Raw genomic sequence first — 18,112 nt, forward strand, 5'->3', positions numbered from 1 at the left:
ATTATCGTTTTATATGTATGCCTCTGTAACTTTCTCACTCATCATTATTCACAATTAATTCAGGACTATCAGTAATCATGATAGCATCCACATTAATGTAGAAGTGTTTAGAAACATATTCTATTCTTATTTACAATAAAAGTGACTCCAAAATGACACAAAACATTATTTACCATTAATTTCTATTGGGCACTAAATCATCTGTAACACATCCAAAACAAACACCAAATGCATCCAAACAACAAGTTTGTAGAGTCACAACTTGATGTAGTCATTGCGTGCTAGAAATATGGGATCACACTACTTAATTTTAGACTACTCTACTACACATATAACTTAATCTGTCCCAATACTTCTGGTCCCCTAAAATGGGGGGACTACGTACACAAAGTGCTGTAATTTCTAAACGGTTCACCCGATATGGATGAAAATACCTTTAAATTAAAGCGGAAAGTCTACACTTTAACCCCATAGCCATAGTACCATTTCAATTCCAAAGTGTTGGAGTACAGAGCCAAAACAAGAACTAAATATTGTCCCTGACCCTAAACTTTTGGAGCTCTGTATGTTTTTTGTGAAATGATTTCAGCCTCTCACTGACAATCTAACTTTCACTTTCATTTTCTTCTGGAAAATGGTGGACCAGACAGAAAGGTATGACGGGTCCTTTCTCAAATATCTTTAGTAGTTGATTCTAAACACAACATTCTAGTTTAATAGCAATCGTTCGCGTATGTCCTAAATGAGGCGTCCTTTGGTTTTAAATTGCATGTTTTCTTTCTCTTTCCATTTCGCATTGAATCAAAAGGCCTCTCACACACCGTGCTCACTGAACAGGTATCAACGCGACCAGCCACTTATTATCTATCGTGCGCAAAAATAAAGTGCTTCAAGATGTTAGAAGAATCATCAGAGCCAGGGTGGCTATCTGAAGAAGTAAAAACCGGGGTGAGTATGATTTGATGACATGTATGGAGGTGGAAATGATATCAGCCTATAATGTTGGGGTGTTCATTCTGTTTTTTCTTATTTATTTGTATTCATGTATAAATATCATCTATTGCCTTTTCCAAATGTGAGTCAGTCTCAAAGTGAATTCACTTGTGTTGAGTCATTCAATTGAGTCATTTAATTATGCCCACAAGACAGTTTGGAAAGCGCTTAATCAAAATTGTGTCTGTGCTTTCCTTTCAGACCACCATCATTGCTATTGAGTTTGATGGAGGGGTGGTGCTGGGCTCTGACTCTCGTGTGTCTGCTGGGTAAATCGCTGTTCCAAGTCTTTGAAAGCCAATAATTTACTATGAACATTCAATAAGTGATGGTCCTCCCTCAACCCTCCATTTTTCCTCCATCCATCCTCCCTCTTCTCTCCATCCCTCACAGGGAGACTGTGGTGAACCGGGTGATGAACAAGCTCTCTCTCCTCCATGACAAGATCTACTGCGCCCTGTCAGGCTCGGCTGCGGACGCCCAGACCATCGCTGAGATGGTTAACTACCAGCTGGATGTGCACAGGTATTACCCGTGTTACCCGCTGCATGGCTATTTATTGTGGTCGACAATAGCTCTAGTGCTATGTAAACACATTTGGTTGAGTTAAATGTATGGAAAACGTTAACAGGCCTTCACTGCGCATTTTCTCATGTTCTCATGCCTTTATACAGTAGATGCAGTTAAAGAATTCTGCTATTAAGCTGTGGCTTATGTGACTTGTGACCTCTTTAACTCAGCATTGAGGTTGGAGAGGATCCTCAAGTTCGTTCAGCTGCCACTCTGGTGAAAAACATCTCGTACAAGTACAAAGAAGAGCTGTCAGCGCATCTCATTGTTGCCGGGTGGGACAAGCGAGGAGGGGGACAGGTCAGTCATTAAATAGAAATGCCATGTCTAAAAAAGCTACTGGTGCAGTGGTCTAAGCTACTGCATTTCAGTGCAAAAGGTGCCACTGTAGTCCCTGGTTCAAATCCAGGCTGCATCACATCCGGATGTAATAGGGCGGCGCACAATTGGCCCAATGTTGTCCGGGGTAGGCCGTCTTTTTAAATAATATTTTTTTCTTAACTGGCTTGCCTAGTTAAATAAATGTTCAATTTAAAGAAATCTGTATTTATTTCTTTAATGTGTTTATTTCAGAAAATGTTCTTGCATCTGGAACATTTTAACTGATCCCTGAAGGTCAGAAGAGGTCATTTTGAATTCAATTGACCATTTTGTAATAGTTTTGAGTGTATGCTCAAATGAACTTTTAGTACAATTAGTACAGAATCAAACTCACAGTTGCATCAAACTCACAGTTGTTCACTAATCTGCATAATATTTTACTTACTTCAGAGTTTGCTAGGTTGTTGTGCTTCCCTACTCATTGTCCCCTCCCAGGTGTACGTGACCCTGAATGGCCTGTTGTCCAGACAACCCTTTGCGGTTGGCGGCTCCGGAAGTGCTTATGTCTATGGGTTTGTTGATGCAGAGTACCGGAAGGCCATGAGCAAAGAGGACTGCCAACAGTTTGTTGTCAACAGTGAGTGACCAAAAGTATACTTTTAAAATACTCATATGTATTGATATACCGGTATGACCTAAACAGCATGAATTAGACGCTATTAAGATATTATGTCATTTGTCAATAATATACTCTCCCTCTTTCTTCATACCTCCTCTCGCTTAGCACTTTCATTGGCTATGAGTCGAGATGGTTCCAGCGGAGGCGTGGCCTACCTTGTCACTATTGATGAAAAGGGTGCGGAGGAGAAATGCATTCTGGGCAATGAGTTGCCCACTTTTTATGATCAGTGAAAACTGAGTTGTGAAAACAGTAACACTCAAGTTGATGTAGTTATGAAACAGTGAATGAACATATGGCCACCTTACGAACAAACAGTACTATTCAATCTACACAGGAAATAGAATGTTTGCATAGGGGTATATATCATGCTGGCACAATGTTAAATATTCTCATCCCCACATCACTACACATACCATTTTTAAATGATTTATAATAGTTAAGCCCTCTGTTGAAGACACTGATTTTATTTTGGGTACCTGGGGACCTCATGCTGGACTGTGTCTTTGGGTGGTTCACAAGTCAATAAACCATCTCTCAATTAAACTTTCCTTGGATATTTCTCTGTATGTTTTTTTCAACCCCAAAACAACTATTCAAGAAGTGTTCTGCCGGCATCAAAAGTTATGGTAATTTTTGTTATTACCCGTATATAAGCCATGCACTGGTAAGGCCATGGAAATATTCGTAGCAAATTGTATTCAGTTTAGGTAATCATGAGTCATCAGTTACCAAGTGGATATGAAGTCAGAAGGTTTCATTTATCAACTCATTGTTGACTTTTGTGTTCATTAAAATTGGACATTTATAGGCTAGCCTATGACAGACCTACATTAGCCTACTTAGGTTCTCCTAGTTAGTGGTCAAGATCAAATAATAGACAATATATCAACCATATCTATGGTTTTAATGAGGTCACAGACATGGCCAAGTATATCTGTAAACTGTGGGAACTGTTACCTCACATGAACTCCAAATTGTGCCAAAGTGGGGCACGCTCAAGAGCCCACATGTATACACTCTTAGAAAAAAAGGCTTCCAAATGGGTTCTTCGGTTGTTCCATTTACATTTACATTTTAGTCATTTAGCAGACGCTCTTATCCAGAGCGACCTACAGTAGTGAATGCATACATTTCATTTCATACATTTTTTTTTCTTCCTGTTTTTCCTGTGCTGGTTATCCATAGGATAACCCTTTTTGGTTCCAGTTATAACCTTTTTTAGTTCCAGGAAGAACTCTCTTGGGTTCCATGTAGAACCCTCTGGAAAGAAATCTACATGGAACCCAAAATGGTTTTACCTGGAACCAAAAAAGGTTCTTAGAAGGGTTCTCCTATGGGGAGAGCCCTTTTAGATTCTAGATCACACTTTTTTTAAAGAGTGTAGGATAAAGCTAAGTGTGCGAGCATTATTGTCTAGCATTTATTATGGCACAGAATACAAGCTAAATGGAAAAGTGCATAATATTGTGGACTAGAATTCCCCCTCTGGTTAGGGCATATCGGAAATTGAAACTGAAACTAAAACGTAGCCTCTGAAAACAACTGAGAAATGTATTTCAGTGGAAAGGTTCTTCACGAATTCGGGGACTTGCCATCTATCACCTTTAAATTCATAGATTATAGATTAAAACAAATTTTAGACTATAAAAATGATGCTTAGAATGTACGCGTTCGCTATGGCTGTAGGTCTATGCATTGACATAACCACATTTTGCGCACCGTGTTTTGGCGAATCTATTTCTGAAACTGGACCAATAACATTTGGTACTTTCGGAAATGCGGTGCGTCTATGGGTTGTAGCGGGGATTCGATTAGTTCTACTACTCGGTTTATCACTACTCACACTAGGATCGATAAAACCCGTATTCAAGCGCTGGTTAGCGGTGCACTGTTTCCTTGCCCCGGTCTATGAGACTGGGCGACTGATGCTGTATGGAGGTTCACCGGAGAGCGCGTATGGATCGTTGGGGGGTCCAAGTTTGTGGCTGTTGTGTACCGCGGCAGCAGCTGCAGCAGCCTTATTTTGGGAGACAACCTTCCCTGACAGCAATGGAGAAAGTAACGAGAAACAGAAGACGCAGAATGCACGAGTGTTGTTCATGAGAGTCCTCATCTTCTACAGACCTGACACCCTCCTTTTGGTTGGGGCATTTATATTCCTGTCACTGGCTGTCCTCTGTAAGTATTTCATTGTTGTTTTGACAAAATTACTGAGTATTATATGATGATGATGGTGAGTATGATGAAGATGATGATGGTGATTATGAAGATTACAATGATAATGATGGTGGTGTGTGTTTTCAGGTGAGATGTTCATCCCATTCTACACTGGAAAAGTGATTGACATCTTGGGTACCCAGTACAAGTGGAATAACTTTCTCACAGCAATCATCCTCATGGGTCTTTACTCTTTGGGAAGGTAAGTTGATACAACAGAGAGCTTCTGTTTTTCACCACTACAGTCTTTATCAATTTCGCACATTGCATATTGTAGTGTGTATAATGTATGTATGTAAAGGTTATTGAATACACTGATTTCGCTGCTGCAAGTGAACATTATTTAAACACTGCTGTAGCTTATGGTGTATGTTTGTTTCAGCTCTTTCAGTGCAGGCTGTCGAGGAGGCCTCTTCATGTGTGCCATCAACAGCTTCACCTCTCGAATGAAAGTAGAACTGTTTGGGGCCCTGGTGAAGCAGGACATTGGCTTCTTTGAGACCATCAAGACAGGTAGAGACACGTGTATGATTATCCCAAACAGTAACTAATGATCAGTATGCAATCTGTTGTCTTGCTTGAATGTGTGGCACCCTTGTTTGTTCATGAAATTACTGTAATTTAAATGCACTTTCTACTTAACTTCTTTTGTCGTCCAATGGATGTGGCTGAATGTGTCTTGAAGACCCCACTTGTTTGTTCTCATATGTGCCTTGGTTGTTCATCCTTTCACCTCAACTCTCGTAGGTGACATCACGTCCAGGCTGTCCACAGACACAACTCTGATGGCCCGGGCGGTGGCCCTAAATGTCAACGTCCTACTGAGGACCCTCATTAAGACCGTGGGTATGCTGTCGCTCATGATGAGCCTGTCCTGGAAGCTCACTCTGCTCATGATAATGGAGACGCCCATCACCGGCCTGCTGCAAAGTGTCCATGACAACTATTACCTGGTATGGTACACTGTATCTAGAACCTAAAAGGGTTATTCGGCTGTCGCCATAGGAGAACCATTTGAAGAACACTTTTTAGTTCCTTTTTGAACCCCTTTGGTTCCAGGTAGAACCTTTTCAACTAGGTTCTACCTGGAACCCAAAAGGATTCTACCTGGAACCAAAGGGGTTATTCTATGGGGACAGCAGAAGAACCCTTTAGGAATCCTTTTTTCTAAGAGTTGTTTGTATCCAGATCAGAAGGTCCTGAAATGATATATTGGTCCCTGCAATGATTCACTGAAATTATCTAATGCAGAAGGCCCTGACATTTTTGGTGTGAATATACAGTACATGAGAAGGTGACTGCTAAATGTACTGGGTAACCGTATAAAATAGAGTCCAGTAAATGTTATTGAGGATTGATTGTTCCTCAGAGGCTCTCTAAGGAGGTTCAGGACTCTATGGCCAGGGCGAACGAGGCAGCAGGGGAAACAGTTGCGGGAATCCGGACTGTACGAAGCTTCAAAACTGAGCGACGTGAGGCTGGTCGTTATAACGACAGGTTGATGGACACCCACAATCTCAAGACCAGGCGGGACACCGTCAGGGCAGTCTACCTGCTCCTGAGAAGAGTGAGTATGCAGGGATCACTCCCTGTCCCCCTTATACTCAGAATACTTAAATGCTTCTTATTTGATCAAGAATAAGGCAAACTGCCGGTCAACAGTTCTTGTGATCTTCAGTGCACGTACTGTGTATTTGTGTGTTACAGCTAACAGCGCTGATAATGCAGGTGGCCATGCTGTACTATGGTAGACTGTTTATCCAGCGAGGTCAGATGAGCACTGGGAACCTGGTCTCTTTCATCCTCTACCAGTCTGACCTGGCAGACAATATCAGGGTACGCTAATGCTACTTTATCTTTGTGTCTCAGCCCCATCCATCACAGTGAGACTAATGTCTTATCAACAACCGTTAATGTTCCATCGACCATTAAGAGGTGAATAAATATTACAAGTTTAATGGCAATGCATTTAGTACATCATGTAAAAGTTGCTAAAGAGATGAGAAATATCAATGTTAGGGAATACAAAATACATATTTTTAATAGTGTAAAAACTGTTAGTCTAAAGACCAACATGTATTGACACAATTATGTACAATAAAACTGCCCTCTGCCCTCTCAGACTTTGATTTACATTTTTGGCGACATGCTGAATTCAGTGGGGGCAGCTGGTAAGGTGTTTGAGTACCTGGACAGAGAGCCCCAGGTCAGCACCAAGGGGACCCTCCAACCAGAGACCTTGACTGGACATGTCCACTTCAACAACCTCTCCTTCTCCTACCCTACCCGCCAGGAACGCAAAGTACTGCAGGTAAAGCTCACCTGGGAGGAGGGTAAAACACAAGGCAACCCTACCGGGCAGTTTCATCATCACCACATTTTTGCCTTTCCTTGTGCCATTGCTGAGGTAGTGTGTCATTGGCTCTCTGCTTGTGTTAGGGCTTTTCTCTGGAGCTGAGGCCGGGTCAGCTGACTGCTCTGGTGGGGCCATCAGGGGGGGGGGAAGAGCACCTGTGTCAGTCTGCTGGAGAGGTTCTACCAGCCTCAGCAGGGAGAGATCCTATTGGATGGACTGCCACTGCAGAGTTACCAGCACCACTACCTACACAGGAAGGTAATATAGACAGCAACCAGCACCACTAGCAACACGCCTGAACAGCAAAGTCATAAGACTATACCTACACAGATATAGCCACTTTTACATCTCTAGAGAAAGCATAGCAGTCAACATAACTTACTTTACAGTGCCTTTATGGCTACCAACTTTACAAGAATCTTCGCAGGAGATGAAACACTGCATTTGTTTTGATTGGCTGATTGGTGATTGGTTTTGCCCTACCAGGTGGCCCTAGTGGGCCAGGAACCTGTTCTGTTCTCTGGGTCCGTCAAGGACAACATTGCCTACGGTCTGGCAGACTGCTCTCTGGAGAGGGTACAGGAAGCTGCTCGCAGAGCCAATGCCCACAGCTTCATCAGCCAACTGGAGAAGGGTTACGACACAGGTACACTGGCCCACCTATGACAAATAGGAATATTATATACAGTACCAGTCAAAAGTTGGGACACACCTACTCATTCAAGGGGTTTTTCTTTATTTTACTATTTTGTACATTGTAGAATAATAGTGAAGACATCAAAACTATGAAATAACACATATGGAATCATGTAGTAACCAAAAAAGTGTTAAACAAATCAAAATATATTTCAGATTTTAGATTCTTCAAAGTAGCCACCCTTTGTCTTGATGACAGCTTTGCACACTCTTGGCATTCCCTCAACCAGCTTCACCTGGATACTTTTCCAGCAGTCTTAATGGAGTTCCTACATATTCTGAGTAGTTGTTGGCTGCTTTTCCTTCACTCTGCGGTCCGACTCATCCCAAACCATCTCAATTGGGTTGAGGTCGGGTGATTGTGGCGGCCAGGTCATCTGATGCAGCACTCCATCACTCTCCTTCTTGGTCAAATAGACCTTACACAGCCAGGAGGTGTGTTGGGTAATTGTCCTGTTGAAAAACAAATGATAGTCCCACTAAGCGCAAACCAGATGGGATCGGCGCAGAATGCTGTGGTAGCCATGTTGGTTATATGCCTTGAATTCTAAATAAATCACTGATAGTGTGACCAGAAATGCACCCCCACACCATCACACCTCCTCTTCCATGCTTCACAGTTGTAACCACACATGCGGAGATCATCCGTTCACCTACTCTGCGTCTCACAAAGACACGGCGGTTGGAACCAAAAATCTCAAATTTGAACTCATCAGACCAAAGGACAGATTTCCACCGGTCTAATGTCCATTGCTCGTGTTTCTTGTCCCAAGCAAGTGTCTTTTTCTTATTGGTGTCCTTTAGTAGTGGTTTCTTTGCAGCAATTCGACCATGAAGACCTGATTCACGCAGTCTCCTCTGAACAGTTGATGTTGAGATGTGTTTGTTACTTGAACTCTGTGAAGCATTTATTTGGGCTGCAATCTGAGGTGCAACTAATGAACTTATCCTCTGCAGCAGAGGTAACTCTGGGTCTTCCTTTCCTGTGGCGAGCCAGTCATAAGAGCCAGGTTCATCATAGCGCTTGATGGTCTTTGCGACAGCACTTGAAGAAACTTTCAAAGTTCTTGACTTTTTCCGGATTGACTGACCTTCATGTCTTAAAGTAATGACGGACAGTCGTTTCACTTAGCTTATTTGAACTGTTCTTGCCATTATATGTACTGGGTCTTTACCAAATAGGGCTATCTTCCGTATACCACCCCTACCTTGTCACAACACAACTGATTGGCTCAAACGCTTAAGAAGGAAAGAAATTCCACAAATTAACTTTTAACAAGGTACACCTGTGAATTGAAATGCATTCCAGATGACTACCTCATGAAGCTGGTTGAGAGAATGCCAAGAGTGCAAAGCTGTCATCAAGGCAAAGGGTGACTACTTTGAAGAATCTCATATATAAAATATATTTAGATTTGATTAACACATTTTTGGTTACTACATGACTCCATATGTGTTATTTCATAGTTTTGATGTCTTCACTATTATTCTACAATGTAGAAAATAGTAAAAATAAAGAAAAACCCTGAAATGAGTAGGTGTGTCCAAACTTTTGACTGGTACTGTATATCACTGCTGGATGACCACAAGGAGAGACTTGATACATTTACTGTCTGTCTGTCCATCTACTAGATGTAGGAGAGCGGGGAGGTCAGCTGTCCGGCGGTGAGAAGCAGCGTATCGCCATCGCCAGAGCTCTGATCAGAGAGCCACAGGTCCTCATCCTGGACGAGGTCACCAGCGCACTGGACACGGAGAGCGAACACATGGTACGGCATCCCTCCTCACATTAACCATATAGCTTTAGCCTTCCATCGTTCATACTCTCAATATGGTTAGTGCTATTGGTTTCACGTACATACTACGTAGATATAGCTAGCCTTTACATTCTCAATAGGGTTAGCGCTAGCTAGCAGTTTCACTCAGTTCCCTCTATCTCAGGTCCAGGAGGCCCTGGCTAGCTGCCCCTCTCAGACCCTGCTGGTGATCGCTCACAGGCTGAAGACCATTGAGAGGGCGGATCAGATCATTCTGATTGACCAGGGGACCGTCCAGGAGCAGGGCACTCACCAGGAGTTGATGGACAGGAAGGGGAGCTACTACAAACTAAGAGAGAGACTGTTCACGGAAGACGACACGTCACATTGACCAAAACAATGCTACTGTTTGAACTGTAAATAGTGATGTCATTTTCTCACTCTCCAATACTCACAACCTCCTAATATACTGTAAATTGCAATTTGATGTAAATATTGGATATTGTTATAGATTGTCTTTTTCATAAAAGATGGGCACTTCTGTTGGTGATATTTTGAGTTGTTTTGATTTCATTTTATTGTCTCGTTCTTCCCTTCACTTTATTTGATTTTGTAAAAAAAACAAAAGGAAATGTTTGATTAATAAATAGAGGGGCAGTGAGTGACCCTCGTTATAAAAACATGATGTTCTGGAGCAAAGGTCTATTATATTGCCTATCGAAGAGAAGAAATCATCTATTAAACATTTTAACCTCTCGCTAAACCACCTCTAATTTAATTTGACACTCGTTTTACATTTCCTGAACACGTCCATATCCATTGTTGTGAATGCTTTTGTCTAAGTGTAGTATCAGTGTGACAGACTTGCCGGCAGCCATTTTGTGGCGAAGTGTAACCTAAGCATTGGTTTAGAGATAAAATGTTTGCTGGTATTTTTATTGTGCATGAGCTTTTGTCTTCTTTTTGTGGGTTGTCTGATCCACATGAGTGTGTATATGAGCACATTTTATTGTGGTATGGGATGAATATTTGTTATTTTACCACACAGAGCACAAAGTCTTGGAAAGTCCCTAGAGGCCCGTCCCTTTTTATTTTTTCAGATGTTTTTGGCAGTCTGCCTGGCTGCACCATGGCTAAAGCCACAACAACATGTCAGTACTCCACCTCCCACTACCAGAGGCTAATAACACATAGTACACATCACCATGAAATGGCGGCAGTCGAGTCTCATACCAATATTGAGCATTTCCTTTTGAGAATCCTTAACACTAATCTGGAAAACCCTTGCAGGTGTTTTCAAGTATTCACTTAGTCAGTGTCTTTGCATTGTCAATTAGACATACAGTATTGTCTCCTCTCCTGTCCCTTTAGGTTGGTGACTTATTAACAACAATCCACCTACCCACTGCCAAGGAGGGAGGGAGGGAGAGCACAAATGGGGAAATACCAGCAGCCATTTCATCTCAAGACCTCCTGGCATCCCAAAATGGCCGACATCTTGATCTATATCTGACATGGGTGAAGTGGCAATTGTGTAACCACTCCATGCCAAATCAGTTGGCTTGCAATCACACCACGTTGGTAAGTCCCTTCTGCCTTTGCTTTCGCTTTCACATTAGTACACATCACCAAGAAAAACCAAGCCAAGCCCCGGGTCTTGTGATTGCTTATCTGGTTGTACCAAGGACACCTTATCTGGTTGTACACCGACTTGCTCTGGTGTAGTTATTTGAGAATAGTCTTAGCAAATGAAGCACAACTTCCTAGCCTCATCGCCAGCATCCCCTTAGGAAACACATGTTGATGGTGAGTCACCATGTTGACCTGACAGAGAAGAGGATATCAAACATACTGGTGGTAAACGAATAGCAGAGGTAAACTGTTTTGAAAGGTGAAACTAGAGTAACCAGTTTGCAGACACAGAGGTGGCACACACCAAACCAAACTAGGCAGATGATCTAAGATCTCTTAGACTAGGCTGTACCATTTACTGAATTTGTTGTACATGCAGCAGCCAAAGTCCATTTCAATACCCAAGAATACTGATACAGTATATTGATATTGGAAGTGTAACAATCATGAGATACATGACATTCGTGAGATAACTGTGATGTAGCCATATTCATCAATTTCAACGATTTTACTGAGTTACAGTTCTTATAAGGAAATCAGTCAATTGAAATAAATAAATTAGGCCCTAAACTATGGATTTCACATGACTGAGCAGAGGCGCAGCCATGCCCACCCACTTGGGAGCCAGGTCCAGCCAATCAGAAAGGCTTTATTACAGACAGAAATACTACTCAGTTTTGCATGCTCCCTCAAACTTGAGACATCTGTGGCATTGTGTTGTGTGACAAAACTGCACATTTTTTGAGTGGCCTTTTATTGTCCCCACCACAAGGTGCACCTGTGTAATGATCATGCTGTTTAATCAGCTTCTTGATATGCCACACCTGTCAGGTGGATGGATTACCTTAGCAAAGAAGAAATGCTCACTAACAGGGATGTAAACAAATTTGTGTACAAAACTTGAGAGAAATAAGCTTTTTGTGCATATGGAACACTTCTGGGATCTTTTATTTCAGCTCATGAAACATGGGACCAACACTTTACATGTTGCGTTTATATTTTTTTTCAGTATATTTTTTATGTAATATATATCTTAAAAATATATTTTCTCAAGTTTGCATTGTCAGTTAGACATACAGTGTTGTCCCCTCTCCTGTCCCATAATTTTGGTGACTTATCAACAATCCACATACCAACTGACTATATGGGTACCAACAATGAGGGAGGGAGCAGGGATAGAGTGCATGCCATGCATACACATACAACATGCATAAGTCCCCTTGCACAAAAGTTTCAAGACAATTCAGTTGACAAAAGTAGAGGCTGAAGACTGCGACTACCATCAGTCCACACTGAAATACATCACTGTCCTACCTTCAAATCAGCAGTATATATGATTGAACCTAATTAAGGCAAGTTTAGAACCTGTCTTGCTCTGTTGTGTTGGTTTGTGACCGTTGGTGTCCCTGAAACCTAGAGAGAGGTTCCCTCTCCCACAGATGCTGTGGAGCTAGTGTAACAGAGGGAAAAAAGCTCACACTACAGCAAGCTTGAAATGTCTCGGCTGGGGCCACTCAAGCAGGACACCTTAAGTGGCTCAAGCAGTTGGTAATGTTGTCAAGCAGGGTGGTCACGTGTGTTGCGACGCAGAACATCCTTGGTTCAAGCCAGCAGTTAGACAGCAGGGAGGGTAACCATTAGCAGCACACTGACCTGTGAAACTGGCACTGCAGCTGATACAGAGAAGACCATTGATACAGTATGCTGCGCTCAAATCCGGCCCTGCAATCCCTGGTTGATCAATGGATGCTGCATGTTACGGGACTTTACTTTCAGGTGACCTTCTAGTCTACATCATAATGTTTTGTCTGACAGAGGTTGATCTTATTAACGAAGGGATACAATGGACCTCTGAACGCACTAGTGGGTGTTATTCTTATGCGGTGTTTCATTCTAATTGATTTGAGTCAGCTTCCATTTACAGAAGTGTACGCCTCTGGCTGCTGTTGAAAATGTTGTATTTGGGTTCAAAAGATACTGTGATAAACTGTTCCTTGTCTACTTTTCACTAAAAGAACAGGACAGTGAAAACAATTTATCTATTAGGCTTCTTAACCATGTCAGTCTATTTTGGAGTGCAGGCACAGCGGTCAGAACAGTGCCATGCTGCTTTTGGTGGAGTAGACTGCACAAGCCCACATATCTTCACAGTGGGCCCCTTTGGCTCAGTCAACAAGGCCCCATTCACCACCATGGGTTTGTATTAATCTTCACTATTATTCTTATCAATTTGAATGCTTTCCCTGTGACATTGAAGAGTTGTTAGATACACGAAGATGGTATTGTGTTTTACATAATGTAGTATGTAAACATTATTCCCTTGTCACGTCCTGACCAGTAAAAGGGTCATTTGTCATGGTAGTATGGTCAGGGCGTGGCAGGGGGTGTTGTTTCTGTGTGTTTTGGGGTTTGTTTGTTTCCAGGGGATATGTTCTAGTTTTCTTTTTCTATTGGAAGCCATACTTAGGCAGCCTGTTTTTCCTGTGTTTTTGTGGGTGGTTGCTTTCTGTATAGTCTGTGTACCTTGCAGAACTGTTGATTGTCGGTTTGTTGTTTTCGTTTAAGTGTTCACTCTAATAAATTACGAAGATGAGCACTATACCTGCTGCGTTTTGGTCACCTTTCATCGACGCCTGTGACATCCCTCCTGAGTTTGAATGAAGACAATTGTAGAGGAAAGAGTGAGGACATCTTGGTAGATGAAAGATAAAATAACATGTCTGGATATATTCGTATGGTTAGCATGATTTTGTTCAGTTTGAGATCTGATGACCTTGCAGCATTGGCTGTTTTCGAAGATCGTTATACACCTAATATGAATGTAACTTTACCTATATCTATTCACGGGAGAATAATATTAATAGTGCAAATGTAGGCCAACTAACTCCCTTTGTGCCTGTGTTTATCTTCTCTAGGGCCAGTGGGACGATTTCGTCCCACCTACGTAACAGCCAGTGGAATCCCGTGGCGCGTTATTCAAATACCTTAGAAATGCTATTACTTCAATTTCTCAAACATATGACTATTTTACACCATTTTAAAGACAAGACTCTCGTTAATCTAACCACACTGTCCGATTTCAAAAAGGCTTTACAACGAAAGCAAAACATTAGATTATGTCAGCAGAGTACCCAGCCAGAAATAATCAGACACCCATTTTTCAAGCTAGCATAGAATGTCACATAAACCCAAATCACAGCTAAATGCAGCACTAACCTTTGATGATCTTCATCAGATGACAATCTTAGGACATTATGTTATACAATACATGCATGTTTTGTTCAATCAAGTTCATATTTATATCAAAAACCAGCTTTTTACATTAGCATGTGACGTTCAGAACTAGCATACCCCCTGCAAACTTCCGGTGAATTTACTAAATTACTCACGATAAACGTTCACAAAAAACATAACAATTATTTTAAGAATTATAGATACAGAACTCCTCTATGCACTCGCTATGTCCGATTTTAAAATAGCTTTTCGGTGAAAGCACATTTTGCAATATTCTAAGTAGATAGCCCGGCATCACAGGGCTAGCTATTTAGACACCCAGCAAGTTTAGCCCTCACCAAAGTCAGATTTACTATAAGAAAAATGTTATTACCTTTGCTGTTCTTCGTCAGAATGCACTCCCAGGACTTCTACTTCAATAACAAATGTTGGTTTGGTTCAAAATAATCCATAGTTATATCCAAATAGCGGCGTTTTGTTCGTGCGTTCAAGACACTATCCGAAAGGGTAAAAAAGGGTGACGCGCCCGACGCGTTTCGTGACAAAAAAATTCTAAATATTCCATTACCGTACTTCGAAGCATGTCAACCGCTGTTTAAAATCAATTTTTATGCCATTTTTCTTGTAAAAAAGCGATAATATTCCGACCGGGAAATCGTGTTTTAGTACAAAGAGAGAGAAAATAAAAACATGGTGTCGCCCCGTGCACGCGCCTCAGTCTGATGGTCCTCTGATAGACCACCTACCAAAGGCGCTAATGTTTTTCAGCCAGGGGCTGGAATTACATCATTCAGCTTTTTCCCGGGTTCTGAGAGCCTATGGGAGCCGTAGGAAGTGTCACGTTACAGCAAAGATCCTAAGTTTTCAATAAACAGAGCCAAGAAGCCCAAGGAATGGTCAGAGAGGGCACTTCCTGTACAGAATCTTCTCAGGTTTTTGCCTGCCATATGAGTTCTGTTATACTCACAGACACCATTCAAACAGTTTTAGAAACTTTAGGGTGTTTTCTATCCAAAGCCAATAATTATATGCATATTCTAGTTTCTGGGCAGTAGTAATAACCAGATTAAATCGGGTACGTTTTTTATCCGGCCGTGTAAATACTGCCCCCTAGCCCTAACAGGTTATTTTGTTAGGAGGAGGAGGCCAAGCAGTTTGTGCGGGACGCCATAACATCTGGCATCATGAACCAGCTGGCATCATGAACGACCTGGGCTCTGGAAGTAACGTGGACCTGTGTGTCATCAAACATGATGGAATAGAGTACATCTGAACTTTTTGAGACCTCCAGAAGCCAGAGGTGGCCCCGACTACTACTACACTCTTTTCTCACTATTTAGATAAAACATCCATAACTGGTTACCAGTTGCTGTAATTTATTTAGTTTCAACCTCCAGTATATAACATCATAAAGAAACCCCATATGACAATTATCATGGTTGCCTGTAATGTGAAGAAGAAAAAAATTCAAGCACTGCAAATGGTCATTATACACTGAAGAAAAATATAAATTTGGCATGTAAAGTGTTTCATGAGCTGAAATAAAAGATCCCAGAAATGTTTGTTACTCGGATATACTGTCTGAGTCCGTTCAGCCAGTTGGGTTTTCAGTTCATTTTCTCTCTGGGAAGAAGGGCAGGGGTGTGTTTCATGATTAACTACTCATGGTGTGATTGTGATAACATACAGGAACTCAAGTCCTTTTGTTCACCCGACCTAGAATACGTCACAATCAAATGCCGACCGAATTACCTCCCAAGAGAATTCTCTTCGGTTATAGTCACAGCCGTGTATACTGTATACCCTCTCAAGCCGATACCACGACGGCACTCAAAGAATTTCACTGGATTTTATGCAAACTGGAAACCACATATGCTGAGGCAGAATGTATTTTAGCTGGTGATTTTAACAAAGCAAATTTGAGGAAAACGTTACTGAATTTTTATCAACACATTGACTATAGTACTCGCGCTGCTCAAACACTCGACCACTGCTACTCCAACTTCTGTGATACCTACAAGGCCCTCCCCCCCTCCCTTCTGCAAATCTGATCACGACTCGATTTTGCTCCTCCCTTCCTTCAAGCAGAAACTCAAACAGGAAGTACCCGTGCTAAGGACAAATCAATGCTGGTCTGACCAATCGGAATACACGCTTCAAGATTGTTTTGATCACACGGACTGAGATATGTTCCGGGTAGCCTCAGAGAACAACATAGACGAATATACTGATACGGTGACTGAGTTTATCAGGAAGTGTTGTAGGAGATGTTGTACCCACTGTGTCGATTTAAAACCTACCCTAACCAGAAATCATGGACAGATGGCAGCGTTCGCGCAAAACTGAAAGCACGAACCATCGCATTTAACCATGGCAAGGTGACTGGGAATATGGCCGAATACAAACAGTGTACTTATTCCCTCTGTAAGGCAATCAAACAGGAAAAACGTCAGTATAGAGACAAAGTGGAATCGCAATTCAACGGCTCAGACACGAGACCCATGTGGCAGGGTTTACAGACAATCACGAACTACAACGGGAATACCAACCCCGTCGCGGACACCGACGTCTTCCTACCGGACAAGCTAAACACCTTCTTCGCCTACTTTGAGGATAACACAGTGCCACCAACGTGGCCCGCTACAAAGGACTGTGGGCTCTCCTTCTCCATGGCCGACGTGAGTAAGACATTTAAGCGTGTTAACCCTCGCAAGGCTGCCGGCTCAAACAACATCCCTAACCGTGTCCTCAGAGCATGTGCAGACCAGCTGGCTGTAGTGTTTACAGACATATTCAATCTCTCCCTATCCCAGTCTGTTGTCCCCACATGCTTCAAGATGTCCACCATTGTTCCTGTGCCCAAGAAAGCAAAGGTAACTGAACTAAATGACTATCAAATCAAACTTTGTTTGCCACATGCGCCGAATACAACAAGTGTAGACTTTACCGTGAAATGCTTACTTACAAGCCTCCAGTGCAGTTCAAGAAGAAGAAAAGAATAACCAAGTAGGCTAAAATAAAAAGTAATAATAAAAAGTAACACAATAAGAATAACAATAACGAGGCTATATACCTGGGGTATAGCCAGAATTTTGGGGGGGATAGGCCTAGAAAAATTTGGATAGGCATTTTTTCTACTTGTTTATTACATTTATTTTGCGATGTGCACCGTATATTATTTGGTAATACAATCGTTTTATACTAGTGCATAGTACTTGGAGCAACCTCGTTACATATACAAATAATTACGTATCTGCCAATTTTACAGGCAGTTTTCGCTGCCGTGATGCGCTCACATCCCAATTACTAATATCATGCTTAATCATCATCTCTTCAGTTAGCTTGAGAACTTTATCAAAGTCTCCCCCTGAGTTATCTCTGAATGTAGAAAAGCTGCTTTTGAGGATTTCAATTACACCAATACAGTCCGTCAGAGATAATGTAGAGCTTTGTAATCCCTTTGTAGCAAAATCACTAGTGTCAAACAATTTACTAAACGTGACTAACAGGAATAAAAACGTATTGTTCTGGACTTGTTGTAAGAGATTTGTTTTAAGAGGGCATTGGCTTCTAATTTGGTTTGTCCACAAGCCTCTGAAAAATCAGCAAGAACCTCTAAAATGACATTTAGCAGTAATAGCACTTTACTCACAG

At 41.8% G+C, this 18,112-nt stretch overlaps 2 protein-coding genes across 2 annotated transcripts; both read left to right on the top strand.

The window, feature by feature from the left end:
* Window positions 1-530: 530 nt before the first annotated feature.
* LOC123730988 (proteasome subunit beta type-9) lies at window positions 531-3,114 on the top strand. Its single transcript, XM_045709833.2, has 7 exons — window positions 531-654; window positions 809-948; window positions 1,195-1,262; window positions 1,387-1,518; window positions 1,734-1,863; window positions 2,380-2,521; window positions 2,669-3,114. Exons 2-7 carry the CDS (start codon window positions 895-897, stop codon window positions 2,794-2,796), a joined length of 654 nt encoding a protein of 217 aa, XP_045565789.1. The 5' UTR covers window positions 531-654; window positions 809-894; the 3' UTR covers window positions 2,797-3,114.
* Window positions 3,115-4,101: 987 nt separating this feature from the next.
* abcb3 (ATP-binding cassette, sub-family B (MDR/TAP), member 3) lies at window positions 4,102-10,348 on the top strand. Its single transcript, NM_001140074.1, is given in 12 exon segments — window positions 4,102-4,744; window positions 4,871-4,985; window positions 5,166-5,296; window positions 5,531-5,736; window positions 6,153-6,350; window positions 6,491-6,619; window positions 6,906-7,094; window positions 7,223-7,285; window positions 7,287-7,397; window positions 7,626-7,785; window positions 9,468-9,604; window positions 9,777-10,348. Coding segments are annotated over 12 exon segments (2,175 nt in total). The 5' UTR covers window positions 4,102-4,215; the 3' UTR covers window positions 9,984-10,348.
* The last annotated feature ends 7,764 nt before the right edge of the window (window positions 10,349-18,112 follow it).

Source organism: Salmo salar, chromosome 27 (assembly GCF_965601325.2).
Source record: "Salmo salar chromosome 27, fSalSal1, whole genome shotgun sequence".
Classification (NCBI taxonomy): domain Eukaryota; kingdom Metazoa; phylum Chordata; class Actinopteri; order Salmoniformes; family Salmonidae; genus Salmo; species Salmo salar.

Bases quoted from the DNA above. Each gene is read 5' to 3' on its own strand.
- LOC123730988 (XM_045709833.2), top strand. From the start codon at position 895: ATGTTAGAAGAATCATCAGAGCCAGGGTGGCTATCTGAAGAAGTAAAA. The intron at 1,263-1,386 runs GTAAATCGCTGT...CATCCCTCACAG, and splicing joins GACTCTCGTGTGTCTGCTGG to GGAGACTGTGGTGAACCGGG. The intron at 1,864-2,379 runs GTCAGTCATTAA...GTCCCCTCCCAG, and splicing joins ACAAGCGAGGAGGGGGACAG to GTGTACGTGACCCTGAATGG.